Source organism: Coccinella septempunctata, chromosome 8 (genome assembly GCF_907165205.1).
Source record: "Coccinella septempunctata chromosome 8, icCocSept1.1, whole genome shotgun sequence".
Classification (NCBI taxonomy): Eukaryota; Metazoa; Arthropoda; class Insecta; order Coleoptera; family Coccinellidae; genus Coccinella; species Coccinella septempunctata.
In genome coordinates, this window is record NC_058196.1 from 22,196,617 (window position 1) to 22,211,093 (window position 14,477).

Genomic DNA, 14,477 nt, shown 5'->3' on the forward strand with positions numbered 1-14,477 from the left:
GAATCATTCATTCTGTATTAATCCGGTATTCTGTATTTAGGTATTCTTTTGCAATTCTGTATTGATTATTAATTCTTATTCGATCGTTGTGTTATTTCTTCATTCTTGATTAACGGCTATAGATTTTTTTCTGAGGTGTTGCGAATAGCTTGGGAAAACGGAGATTACAAGTAGTTGGGGAGCCAACGATGCTAAATTGGGATTAACTCGAGCGTCGTGGAGACCTAGTGGATTTTGAAGATTATTTTTGCAGCGGTGGGGAAGGCGTCTGCAGGTTTTTCGAAGATGTAAAAAAAATCGTCAGGTGTACATAATCGAGCGTATTATATTAAGATACTGTATAGGCCGTAAACTGATAAAGTCTATGATATATACCCAACGTGCCCCTGATAATAAATTCATGCTTATCTGACAGTTTGCGCGGTGGGGCTGGTCGTACGTTGAAAATGGTAAAAAAAAAATTTTTAGAGCATGTCAGATTTTTAGAGGATATGTTAATTGGACCAAAAGGAAGCTACTTTTCGAAGACTGACAATTCATTCGGACGTAACGCAAGGCCACGGCGGTCCTTCTACATACTTGAGCGTGTCAGATTTTCATACAGATGGTTGATCTCGGTCTTGCAGACGTGTTGACCCATCAATCTGACACAAATCAGGGGGGGTTTTCTTAAGCTGACACTTCGAAGATAACAATACATTTCTTTAGAATATATCTCCCCTCCTGTACCTCTGATCTCTTTTGTATTCATTATGAAGGCTGTAGATAATAAAATTCTATAACACTTTTGTCTGAAGCAATTTTAGATACTCTTAGCCGTTTTCGAGCTAGAGGGTGCTGAGAACTAGGAGCTTAGCCACACATGCGAAAGGCCAAGGTCAATGAACATTCATCGCCATATATCAAAAACGTTCGCACGTAGGAAAAATAGCTTCGGACAAAATCTGTAGAAAATGTTATGCTATACAACTTTTATAATGAGAGCCCAGAAGTGTAGAAAATTCAAAAAAACTGATTTTTGTGGCTTTTATGGCTAATTTTTATTTCTTCGGCTTGCTGAAACTGTCAGTATATATTTTTTCCGTTACTCAAATTAAAAAAAAAATCCGCCGCGCTCGAGAATGATTGCGATCTGTACCCATTGTCCGATTAGTGGAAGTCTTGGTTCTGGCTGGCGGACAAATCGGGAACTTCCGCGGCGCGTTCTAGATCGGATCATCTTTTTTTTCCGTTCAATTCACTCTGTAAAATAATCACTTCTCACTGATATCTGTACATAAGAATGAGAGAATTTTTTAACTACGTATAGGAGACTGTACTCTGTTCGCTATTTCTATATATTGTAGGCGACGTTCTGGAAGACGGGATCTGGAAGGCTCCCGAAAGAAACCCATTATTGGAAACTAACTGAAAACTTTGAAAGTAAGCGAAGAATTTCAGATTTTTTTTTCATAAGGATAATCATAACCTCGTTCAGTTATAAACATTTATTCATATCAATTTCATACGACAATAAAAATCTGTTTTTGAATCAATAACAACAATTTTTTCAATTCGGTAAGCAAATTCAACTCATAAAGAAATCCTCTTCTATACATATTTCATTTGGACATCTCTTCATAACCTTCTCCAGTTGGGTCTTCCTCTTCGCCCCTCAATACAGGCTTGGAACTGTTTTCAAAGTCGACATAACATTTCATTTCGTGCTTAAATGTTCGCCATATGGAAATTTTACTTCTTCTACTTATTGATATTATGCTGATAATTTTCTCTATTAGCACGATCAGAAGGCCTATCATTAAGCCTTCAATGGTGACTATGAAAACCCCCTCAACGTTCTTCATACCCAATGGAGTAGCCTCTGAAGAGTCTTGGTCCTGGAAAATAAAATATAAGTGGTGTATTTGGGTTGGCATATTTTGTATAGTAGGTACATAATAAGATAATATATGTCTATCATCTAGGAGATTACTGGCGAGTAATAAAAATTGACAAAATAGCTTTTGAAGATGAAGCTTTGGAAGTCATGAGCCAACTTTTACTACCTCAAATATTGAATCTGAAATTTTTTTTGGAATATCATTCAGCAGGGACTTGTAATTGATAAAATTATTTGATAGAAACTTACAACACACTGGCCACCTCCTCTTTTTTCCTGCCACCACTTCCTCTTCAAGTTATCCATCACTCCAGTAGACTGTAGCTTCAAAATAGCCGAACTCAACTTGCTTCTATACGGAGAGTCTGTTCCAAAAAAATAAAAAAAAACATACTATGTACATATAAGTTCTGATTTAATACATATATAGTCAACAAAAACTATAGATACAAGTAAACAGAAATATTAAAAATTAAAAAAGCAAAAATAATTATTCAATAACTGTTCTTGTCGCTACTGGAGAATTTAACTCACGCTTTCTCATGGCTATTCCATATCCTTTATTGTCCAGTAAATCTCCGTACATTGCCAAGTTACAGTGTCTTTGAATTTCATAGTCTATAGCTGTGTTCTCCATGAAGAAGGCGTATTGAGTTTCCATAGCCAACTTCACACCGTCGGCGTTCTCTTTCACCATGTCATCATCATGAGTCCTCATATGTTCGAAAATCTTCTGATAAATGGGATTTTTCGAGTTCTGAAAAATGATCAATGCTGTCAAAGATCACTATCAAATGATATTTCGTTATGAGCATGTAAACATTTGATTTTCCCTAAAATTAGCAGTCGTGCAAAAATAACAGCTTCTAAAAGTTTCGAAAAATAGTCATAAAGGTATATACATTGCCTATTCAAAAGCCTTGAGGAAATATCCTTGGACGATAAAGTTGGATGAGATCAGATCATCGAAATCTAACTAGAATTGAAAGCTGTGAAGTGCTCAGAAAATTACGTATGGCCAATCGGCCACACAAAGGGTAGATACCTAACTCACTTTGAAAAAATTGTAAGTAGCTCCCTTCTTTTTGGCACCATATCTGATTTTCTTGATCTCAGCATTCTCAACGAGTGACGTCACATCGGTAAACATATTTTCTGGGTTTTCTTTTGCCAAAGAAGCAGCCAAATTTGCGGTATAGGAGGCAATTAAAATTAGAATTAAAAACATCCACATCGTACCTACCATCCTCGTGGCTGTGGCTCTGTAACATATACCTTCTCAATTATTTCAACTATTACAAAGATGAAATTTCTATAATTTCAATCTTATACAGGGTGAGTCTTTGACTCGTACAAAGCCGATTCGGAAAAAAATGGTATAGAAAAAAAGTGTTTTTTTTACCTCAAAAATCTAATGTTACAATATTTGTACGAGTCACCTCACCTTGTATAGTAGTTTTTATTACAAGTAGAAGAAATATTCCCGATTCCTCCACAGCGATGAGAGTTTTTTGAAGATGAAACACAAATTCATTCAATTTGATCCTTACCTTTGACTAGCAGTTTCTATTATTTGGATGATAAAAAATTATGTACTTACATTGGTGCTATTTCACTTCCTTGTTGCATCAAACATCCCATGGAAAACCAGAAAGAATTTGGCAAGGTGAATTGGTTGACCAAGTACTCAGGCTCTTGAATACAAGGATAAGGATTGGTCCACTCACTAGGGCAAATTCTGCCAAGAAGAAACATGGAGAATGATACTAACAGGAAACATAGGAACAGTCCCACCCACGTGTCATATGAGAACGGATCAGCGAAAGAGAAAAAATTCGGTTCAGCTTCTTTAGGCTTTTGAAACAGAATGGCAATACCTTAAATGAATATAAACGAATGTAACTTCAAAATAGGTACATACTTAATTTCTAAATGTTTAGTAAGATGTACTTTTATTATCACACTCGTGTGGAAGGCTCACCTAAATTCATGAACGGCGTGGTGAAATCAACAGCTTCTGCTCTCTGTGAATTGATTGTTAAATCTGTTATAGCCAGATCAGTGGTCTGGAAAAAAATACATTCGTGCCGTGAATATTGCAGAAATTGACGATAGTTATCGTCTGATTGAATAAAATGAATCAAAGAGAAAAACAGATATACAAAGTTGTAAAAAACTACAGTTAAGACAAAAAAATAAATATAAATAACAAAAATAATTTTATTGCAGCAAGTTTGTCTTGGCTTGGTAACCAGTGCATCTCAAAGTAAGTGAAGGTCAACAGTAATTGCAAAACATGTGTAATGGTTAATAACTTGTAATGGCGTTTCCTCGGAAGTCTCGAGCGCCAGCTATTCTTTAGAGGGGAAATAGCATACCAACCCTGTTGGCTTCGAGTTGTAGACAAGGTTTCTTGCTATCTAGGGAGTTAGCGATAACTATTGAAAGTCAAAATTCGAGTTCACAAATTTATTCGATGTTTCGAAATAAGGAACACAGTGACGGCAGATTCGGGTGACTTGGGACAGTCCTGTAACTTGGGACAATTACCCCCTTGCAGATTTCTTTGATTCTTACCATTTATGAGTGAAGGGACAAACTTCTAAGACTGTGTGTGTAGCGTCTTTTCGGTTAGTGTAACAATTAATTCCTGTTGAATTTGCCATGACCAGAGCGTTTGAATTGACAGGAAAAATTATCGAACTCAGAAGGGTAAAAGTGCGTTTTTTTATGGCCCTTATACTTTCTAGTGTCCTGTACCTACATGTGTTTCACTTAGTGCATGTGTAATTTTTTTTTTGGATACGTGGGATATTAGATATGTCATTAAACAAGCTTGTTTACAAATCAAACGGCAGCAGGAAATATGCCGATTTTTCGCAGGATATTATTATTTACGTTATTTACACAAATAAATCACCAAAGAATGAAAGAAATCGAAGTTCTTTTGTTTTATTTAGTTTTTTCACATTTGAGTTGCAATATATTTACTTCACTGTAATAGGGGTTTATCATTTAATTTCCTTATCGAATTTCAACTATATAATCACAAATTCTAAGTTTTCAAAACTATACACCGTCCCAAGTCACCTATTTCATTTGAGAGTTGAGGAATCAATGGATTTTAACTTGTGACCCAAGCCTCCCAACTCGGTGGATGACATGGGACAAGAATATCCTCAAACCGCTGATACTGGCCTCCTGGTTTCCGAGCTCCTTCTGTGAATTCGCCATTTTGGAGAGCTATTTTGGGGAGTCTTGTGTCTTTCATCCTCAGAATGTGGCCGCTCCATCTGAGTCGGGCCCTCGTTACTTGAGTCTCAATTGTTATACAACTCGCGCGCTGCAAGACCTCTGCATTCGAAACTTTGTGGAACCATCTGATGTGCACTATTTGTCTTAGATGTCGTTGTTGCGTTTGTTCAAGCTGTTTAATGTGTCGCCTGTAGGGAGTCCAGCTTTCGCTTCCGTAAAGAAGCATTTGGAGGACCACTGCTTTGTAAACAGCTTTTAGATTGTGGCCGTGATTTTGAAACATTCTGTCCTTTAGCTTCCAGAATGCCTGTGATGCCGAATTGATAGTATGTACGGGATGTTTACGGTTTCCATCGATGTTGAATTCGGAATTGGAATTAGTATAATGTTAATTGAAACCAAAAAAGGAAAGAAATGGCATCATCTTAAAATGAGGTTGGATTTTTGTTGAAAAAATCAAATTACACACTCCTAGAAGTAAATGAAAATCGGGTAATTTTTGGTTCTAGTATTCTCCGCCCTGCGTCAAGGGTACATTACAAACTCCCCTTGTTGGGTGACTTTTTAGTCACTTTGTATAGTATAGGCTGTGCTCCGCTTTAAGGTTGATACCTTATGCCCACTTATTGGGATCTACTCACTTTATTTATAAGCTCTCCAATCATCCCAGACCATTGTCCTGATATAGGATCTTTCGACCCATTGTCGTTGTCTTCTCGAAGAACAAATGTATAATTAAAATGCTCCATTTCAGCCAAAGCTTTGATTAGGTCAACAGCAAAACCCTCGAACCTGTCATTTCCGAAAAGCGTATTTGGAGACTCTGTATGAAAACCGAATGGTTTCGTCTGAAACATAAAGGAACTTTTCAAGTGAAAAACAGATGATAAATCGATGGAATCGTAGGTGTTCGTTAATACCGCACATAAAAAACAAACTAACCCCTAAAAACACCCTGCACACTCACCAAAGTTAACTGTACGGTGAAATTCTTATTCGCCAAGGATTCGTTGTCATCAGCATTTGAATGGTTTGGTCCCATTCTGGCCAAATTAAAGCCCCCACTTGCAGTCCATGTTCCCACAGTTGTCATGCCGGTCTCTTGTAACTCAGCAACTTCCAATACGAAGTCACTCCTGTAACCCTCATTATCGAAAACGTTCAAACCGGTTATCCCTTCAAAGGGTTTCTACAGAAAAAGTGAGAGTGAAAGTTATGTTGAATAAATTTCCATAAAACTCTGGTTGCTCACCGTTTTCATCAGATTGATTAAAGTGAGACCATATTCCCAATTGTCCATGTCATCACAAGATAAACTTTTCGTGGCAAAATTTGGTACGTCTTTCATTTCAGCAAGGGTGTTATTTATCATCGTCACTGCATCCATAATTAGAAAATAACTTGTACGCAGAAAACACTCCGAGTAGACATCATCTACGTAGTAAGTTACACATAATTCATCTTTAGCCTCTTGGTCATTGTTCACCAGACGGAACTGAAAAGGTTATAATGGTCATTACATGACGTATAAAGTTGGATCACTTGGATCATTACACGACTTGTGAATAAGGGACATTACACGGATTGTAATCGGCGTGTAAAGTAGGGCCCATTACACGGCGTGTAAAGTAAGGCCATTACACGGCGTGTAAAGTAGGCCATTACACGTCTTGTGAAGCGGGGTCATTACACGACGTGTAAAGTGGAAACAATACACTACTTGTAGAGTAGGTCTATAATAAGACGTGTATATCGTAGGATCATTACACTGCATGTAAACTATGCCTGGTGCCTAGATATTTTAAAAAAATAAAAATCATGATGCAATCTGCGACCTAGCTCGAATGCGAGACGTGTCACTGCAAATATTGTATTAAAACTTTGATAGAAAAAAATCACATAAATCTATAAAAAGTGAGATTATCTTCAGAGCGTTACCGAGACGCTCGGCGGTTAAGAAAAGATCTTACCGTTGTTATATTCGTCTGACTGTACTTTAGGTAAACTAGCTCTAGTATATGCGTATCTATATTATTTATGAAATAATGATATCGTTTGTTCATCAGCCCCATTTGCTGACATTGCTGAAGCAGCTCTTGAAGGTAATCCAGACGGCAGTCGATGAAGAAATTCGTCATTTCATTGTCAGCCATTTCTCTCAGAATGTTTCTGTAAATTAAAACCTTCGAATCAGACGAATTGGTTAGGTTAGGTCCAGTTATTAAATCATCCTGGTTCTGCAAAACATCCAACTCTGTACGATTTGGTCAAGAACTTATGTGTTCAAATGGAAAAATGGTCTAGCTCTGCAGCCTACTACAAATGAATCGTCTTCGAAGGCCAAGTCACAAGTGCTTGATGAAGTAAAGAAAAATATGATAAAAACAACTAAAAATATTCCATTTTTTCCTGAAAGAACACACGAATAACAGATGTTCCAGATAACTTAACAATTCCATGACTAAAGGGAAATTTATACGTGATCCCTATCAATAACTGAGCAGTGTATTTGAGATAAAGGATTTCAATGATATACGAGTTCATTTTGAAATTTGGGAAAACAACCAATTTCGTATTATAAATTGAAATCCAGTATTTCCTTACCTACCTGTATATGCCAGTATTATATTGATCCAATTTCCTAACAATAATCACATAGGAACGATCCAGAGTTAATTTCAGGACTTCGTTCAGTCTAATTAGGCTCTCGTCATTGTCGTACAATATAGTAAACCTTTTCCAATTCCAAACTCTTAGGAAATCCAAATAAGCTTGCGACAAGATAGTTGGATGGGGAAAAATGTTTATAACGGTGGAATCCCTCAACGGTTTGGCGTTCCAAGTTGTTTGTATGACAGGAATTTCTTTGGCATCGCATACCTTGATAAAAAAACTGGAGTTTGAGTACATGTAGAGTCACTTATGACCTCGATAAAAGCAAAACTTCCATAAAGTTTCGTTCATTGAGAACAACAATGATTTTCCTGGCACCTTTTCTTATGTATACAGGGTGAGTCTTTGACTCGTAAAAATATTATATCAGTAGATTCTTGAGGTCAAAAGAAGCACTTTTTTCCTATACCATTTTTTTCGATACGGCACTGATAAAAATATATGGCCATTTTAGGCTTTCAAAATGAGCTGTGCCACCCTTATGAAAAAGAAAATTACCTTCAGAAAAGCTAGCTAAATCTGTGACACTACACATCTGTTAGTCTTTTAAACAGAATTGTATTCAGCCAAAGTACCCAATTTTTCAAATTTCACAGATGATTTCTAATTTTTGAAGATCAAATTACTCGAAAATGGCACATTATACAAAAAAATATGAAGAATACTTTTATTTCACTAAACGTTCAAATATACATTAGATATAGCGTCCAACTTAGTTTGAAGAGTTGGGTTCTTTGAATTTTTGGTATTTTTGTGGTACGTAATGGTCATATAATGAGAAAACTGGAAGACGTGGGTGATATCTTGTGTTCGAAAAAGATTCATCAAATAAATGAAAAACTATAATCCGAAATTCATTTCGCATTCGATAAAACCGTTAGTGAGAACTAAAAATAATATTTTTTATGGTTTTTCAACAGCCTATATCTTTTAAACAGAGCTGATTCGCAAAAAATGGTATAGGAAAAGTGGTTCTTTCGGCCTCAAGAATAAAAGATTTGTGCGAGTCAAAGACTCACCCTGTATAATATACACGTTGTATTGAACACCCTTAATATCTCAGTCCCAATGCAAAATCAGAAAAAATTGAAAAAAGGTAAACTTTGGTTAGTGGGGGGATGATCATTTCCGAGAGAATTGGATTGGTAGAAGAGGGCCAACTGAATGGCCACCACGTTCCCCAGACTTGACACCTTTAAATTTTTTTTCCGGGGACATTTGAAATCGGCTTTTGTATAAAAAAATTAATTCCTGCGGATTCGGCTTACCGACTGAACTGCCTCGAAATTTTTACCATTTCTTGGGCCTAAAATTGCAACAACACCTTGACTCAATAACTCGCAGGTTTTTTTCAAAGCTTGAAACGGATTATTCTCATCGATATTCTCAATTTTATAAGATATCTTAGTGGATTTATCGATAGTTCCATTATTGACCCTTTCAACGGCGTATTTGAGAGCATTAGTAGAATAAATATCTTCAATAGTTTTATGCTTGTCGAATAGAGCTCCTGAAAAATGAATCACGTTGTTTTTTCATTGAGTATATCTGATACACTGCAAGCAGTCACTCACCTATCACAATTTCGGAACAGAAATATTTTTCTATGCAAATTAAGACAATAACAATGACGTATTTCATTGTAGCTTCGTGTATTACGTAGGACCATTCGGATTTAATAACAAAACGACAAGATCTATTTTCGTATACGAATTTTGGAACCGCGTTATATTTAAAACGTGTCCTTGCGCTTGATGATTGATTTCGCAGATGACCCAATAACTCCATATACAGGGTGTCCGGATTTGAAGTCCATATATTTCATGGGGGTGATTTTATGGTCAAAATATGAAGAAAACATATCAACTTAGGTACTAAAATGCAACACGGGTCCTAGAGCCTCAAGACCTCCAAAATCCAGTAAATTTGCGATAAGTTTGTCGAAATTTCAAAAAGATTCAAATGAAATTTGGTTTATTGGAGTCTTTGGATAAACTGAATAGTCGGGTCATAAAAAAATGACTTATTCTCAACAGTGATCTAATTGAAATTTCAATAAAAGAATCATTTTTGTACAGGGTGGGCAAAATTCGTTGTCTACTGCGTTCGAGAACTATAGCAGCTAGAAGAAAATGGATGACACACTTCCGAGATCTTTTTCTTTTCGAAGGAACAAAGAATGGTGAAAACCGTAGTCTCCTACGATTGTTCGGTTTTGAGTTATTAGCAAAAAATGAGATTTCGACTATTTGGAAAAGTTCTCATAACTTTTTTGTTTTTGAACTTACAGATCTGAAACTTAAAACCTTCTACAGGCACTTTTTAACGTAGAATCCACTAACGAGCTCAAAATAGCTCAAAATCATCAGACTGATTATTTTAGCCATACCTAAGCGGAAAGGATAAGGTAATTCAAAGAACCATGAAGTATAACACAAAGATATATTTTACAAAAAATATACAGGAGATCTTTTGACATTAAATACGTTTTCTAATACCTATGCCTAGTATGAAAAATGTAAACAACAAAAGGTTTAGGTTGGTAACTTCACAAATCAAGTATTCTTATGGATACATTCTTGTTCGAATCATGTTGAAAAAATAAAACATTTTGTATCTTCTACTTAAAACTAAGACTAGCATCTGACTTTTTTATGGATTTTAAATCGAATTCTACTTCTGATTCCATTTCATTTTCAGACAGGGAGAGTGATCCGCCAGCTCTCCTCATTAGGTTTTCTTTGTTCACCTGAAAAGTATCAAAGGGTTATTTAAAATTCATTCAGCTCTTCATTCAACATTTATATTGCACCGAGCCATACAATTTAATCAAACCCCATTGTTTGGAATATTACATATGCTTATGTATAAGCATCTCCAGAATTCCATAACGAAATTCCTCAATTTTTTGAGAAAATCATCTAGATTTTTATTTTGTTGAAACGATCTGAATTGTAGATTATGAAGCAACGATTTTGCACGAAAAATTGTTTCGATTGGGACGGTGGAAAACGGGATAAAGAAAGTATTCTTAATTTTTCCGGTGAAGTCAATATTTTTTATAAGCAGAACAAAAGCAGCTAATATATACTGGGTGTTTTCAAAGGTGAGGATTTTTTTTTGAAGTAGAAGTCATTGAAATAAGTCATTTTACCAACAATTCATAAAATATTCAAGATAGCTGATCTACAACCCCTTATACTTCGACAAAATTTCATTAAATTTCAAGTACGGGGCTGTGGAAGGTGACGCCGGTATCGGAAAAACGAAATATAAACATATGGCTGGACAATGAGTTCAGTACTCACGAGTCTATCTGATTAGTTGCATCAGGTCAATTGAAAAAGTTTTTATATTGTGCGATTAAGGGTGAAAAAGGCAGTTGATTGAAAGTGCCTATGCTGACAATGTGCTATTATGGTTACCCTATTTCATCCCATTTTTACGACGATTGTTGGAGGGTTCGAACAAGAAGAAGATTGTAATGACCACTGTGAAAAAATTTGTGAATAATTTAGAATTTTCAGATTTTGAACTAATATTCTACTTTTTACACTTGGTTTCAAGTATTTTTCGGTGTTTTCACATAACAAATAATCTAGGGTCGTATAAGGACCAATTTCAGTGATCATTTTAATGGCTTCTTTTTGACCAATTCTACCTTCGGTTAAAAAAAAGCCTCACCTTTAAATACACCCTCTATATATCCATTAATAAATAGTGAAAGCCATTCGCCAATTAATATCAATTTCTAATAATTCATAAAGAAGAGAAATGGATAAAAATATGTTGTAAAAAGTCTTAAACATTTTATTTTTTTTTTGGTGCTTTCTCAATGAACAACAGGTATTGGAAGTTAATACACGTATGAAAGTTAATTGAAAAAACCGTTTTATACTATTGAAAACGAAATACAGACTGAAGAGGAAATCATTCAAATGTGCATTACTAGAACACATGAACAGAAATGATTGGTGAAAACTTGCTTCCCTTGAAGCAGAAGGCATTTCTATTACCGTTACAAGTTTATGGAATTGAAAGAAAATAATATTAATATAATACGGAAAATATGCATCGTTGCACAAAAAAATAAATATTCTCAACATTTGACGAGCAGTTTATTTGTGATGCATGTCGTTGAACTAATCACCACCGATCACCACCACCGATACAGAAAGCATATTTAGTGTTAATAATGCTCATTACCAATTGAGGTGTTAGAAACTTGGAAAACCCCTTTCTCTGATGGGTGTAGGTAGCTGAATAGAATAAAACATGAAATTAAATATTCTTTCATCTACTGAAAATTTCCGAATATTTTCAATCTACTTACGTCTATCAGACTTCCTGTAGGCTCTGAGGCATAACCTCCCCTACCATCTTCATATTCATCATCGGACGTACTAGAACTTGAAGATTCGTCTTCGTAAGGCCTGAAATTGGATCGCAATAAATAAACACCCTGTCCCCAAATGATTTTCGAATCAACTAAATACGTCCGTAACAAATCTTTTTTTCTTGTAATTCGAGAGATTGTCCCAGTTGTTTCCTCAACGCGGGATGGTTCAGAAATTGAGAAAGAAGAACACTTACTTGGATACTTTGCACACCATCTGCGCCAGATCAGTAAAAGTATAACTATTTATATCTGGACTCCTCTGAATGTCTGCCGCGGACCTAAAGTTCGGGAGATTACCGACCAATTTTTGACCCTCGAAATAACTTTTTCCATACTGGTAGCCCACGTCTTTGATCTCGTCGAAACTGCCAAACTGAAGCGTCCGATAATTATCAATTGGAGGTCTGATGTACTCGCAGTAGTCGCTGTTCTTCACTTGCTAAAAAATAATAACAGATTCTTTCCATCGCTCATACGGTAACGTCACAAAAAAGAATACAAATCATTCAAATGAACAACGATAATAAATGATTACATACTGGAGATGAATAACAGAGCTAATAGTGATGGTTGCAAGCTGAATTCGCACTCAAAGATGTATCAAAGTTACTAGTATGAATAAAATCCAAGTTACTAAATTCAGAAAACTCCCTTTTGATAGTGAGCTACTTGTTTTTTCTTACTCACTTCTAATTGTCTCACGCAGCTGACGTAAGTTAACCTGGATTGAATATCTGGCAAATTGGGAACTTTCACCGGTTCCGTGAATGGATTCCACCTCTTCCACAGCAACCACCAACCCGACAAATCGTCCCCGTAGTTGGTTAAATCTTGATCGTCCACCGAACCAACATCTACGGCCAATATATGGTTGGCACCCAAACTCCTCATGATATCAGCTAAAAATAGAAGTCGTCCAACTCAACACCACGTGAATATATTTGGGATAGGTTAGATAGGTTGAAGAACATAATAGGTAATCACGAAATGAATAAGCCTCCTGATTCAGGTGGTCAATAATAAACAAAATTGATATTTAAATCAAGAAGTGTTACAATCTACATCGAACTAGCTAACCATCATCGCTAGGAGCATCAACAGAAAGTCCACTCCATCGAGGAAGTGTAGATGTTGACCATGGTTTTATTTGACCTCGTCAGAGCAACACAATTCACACCTCGATGAAAGTGGAACGAATTGATAGACACTTGTCAACGGACGCTACGATGTTTGAATAAACCCTAGCGTCACTTAGTGAAGGGATCGAACTCAATTCCTCTTCTTAAAAACTAGCAAACTGAGGGTTATAAAGGCTGAAAGACCTCAGTGGATGACCATTTGGAAACAATAAATAACGTTTATTTTGATTTATTCACGAACTTAAAAAAATGATTCAATTAGCAGAAATAAATAAAAAATCTTTATTAGGTCGACTTAAATCGAACTGATTTTATATCCAAGACTGACCCGCTTCATCATCGATGAAATTTATGTAAATATTCCAGTGAAACGTGCAAAATTATTTCAGTAACAATAACAAATATGGAAAACCTTCAAAGTTTGATTGAAACATCTTAGTACAATGAAAAACCTAAAAATTAACACATACTCACCAAAAATGTTACATGGTCTGAAAAATATGAGAAGAAGTGTTCGATGTAATAATGATGTCGTCATTGAAGTGAAACTCAAAAGAATACTTTGTTATATCATTGAGCATTGAGGCCCTTATTGATAATCAGATCTCAAAAGCTGTCTCAAGACCTATCTCAGTGGATACTTTCTCAAGATGACCGCTTATTAATAAACCCATATTAAGTCGTTATCAGCTTAATACTAGCTCCATTAGACCCGTTTGCACCAAACGCACTTGGTGTTAATGCCCGTTTGCACCGTTTGTCTAAACAACGATTATATTTTTAAACGACGTTTAATTCCTTAATCGGGTTGCACCGTTCCTAAACGTTGATTATAAGGTCCTTAAACGTTGTTTAAACTAAACGCAGAAATTTGCCCGATTAAAACGTTGATTGAAGTAATACTTCAAATTCGATTGACAACTGTGTTTTCTATTTGTGTCGATATAAAATTCGAATTAATAATGGATGATTTGGAAGATGAGATATTACTTGATGATGATCTTGTATGTATGTATTGCTGTAACTCGATGGCGAGTATAAAACGTCACACAGAAGGATTACATTTTATTATATGATAGAAGATAGAGTTGAAACTCCCACACAGATCCTATCTTCGGCGAGTCCTTCGATG

At 35.8% G+C, this 14,477-nt stretch overlaps 2 protein-coding genes across 4 annotated transcripts in view; both read right to left on the bottom strand.

Moving 5' to 3' along the window:
• Positions 1 to 1,472: 1,472 nt before the first annotated feature.
• LOC123319531 (glutamate receptor ionotropic, kainate 2-like) lies at positions 1,473 to 9,492 on the bottom strand. The gene is made up of 13 exons (XM_044906560.1): positions 9,382 to 9,492; positions 9,076 to 9,317; positions 7,743 to 8,014; positions 7,105 to 7,303; positions 6,387 to 6,629; positions 6,102 to 6,323; positions 5,776 to 5,982; positions 3,861 to 3,945; positions 3,480 to 3,756; positions 2,934 to 3,141; positions 2,414 to 2,636; positions 2,129 to 2,244; positions 1,473 to 1,877 (listed from the first exon to the last, which is right to left on the bottom strand). The coding sequence occupies exons 1-13, from the start codon at positions 9,446 to 9,448 to the stop codon at positions 1,602 to 1,604; spliced, it is 2,637 nt and encodes an 878-aa protein (XP_044762495.1). The 5' UTR covers positions 9,449 to 9,492; the 3' UTR covers positions 1,473 to 1,601.
• A 743-nt stretch (positions 9,493 to 10,235) lies between these two features.
• Positions 10,236 to 14,477, bottom strand: part of LOC123318549 (neuropathy target esterase sws) — a 30,689-nt gene continuing 26,447 nt past the window's right edge. For 2 of the 3 annotated variants that reach the window (XM_044905205.1, XM_044905204.1), the window contains exons 18-21: positions 12,894 to 13,105; positions 12,401 to 12,645; positions 12,141 to 12,240; positions 10,236 to 10,556 (exon numbers count right to left, since the gene is read on the bottom strand). In XM_044905205.1, the coding sequence (XP_044761140.1) occupies positions 10,428 to 10,556; positions 12,141 to 12,240; positions 12,401 to 12,645; positions 12,894 to 13,105 (686 nt within the window). In that variant the 3' untranslated portion in view covers positions 10,236 to 10,427. Of the gene's footprint in view, positions 10,557 to 12,013; positions 12,067 to 12,140; positions 12,241 to 12,400; positions 12,646 to 12,893; positions 13,106 to 14,477 lie in introns of all 3 variants that reach the window. The other variant, XM_044905206.1, reaches the window with a different exon arrangement.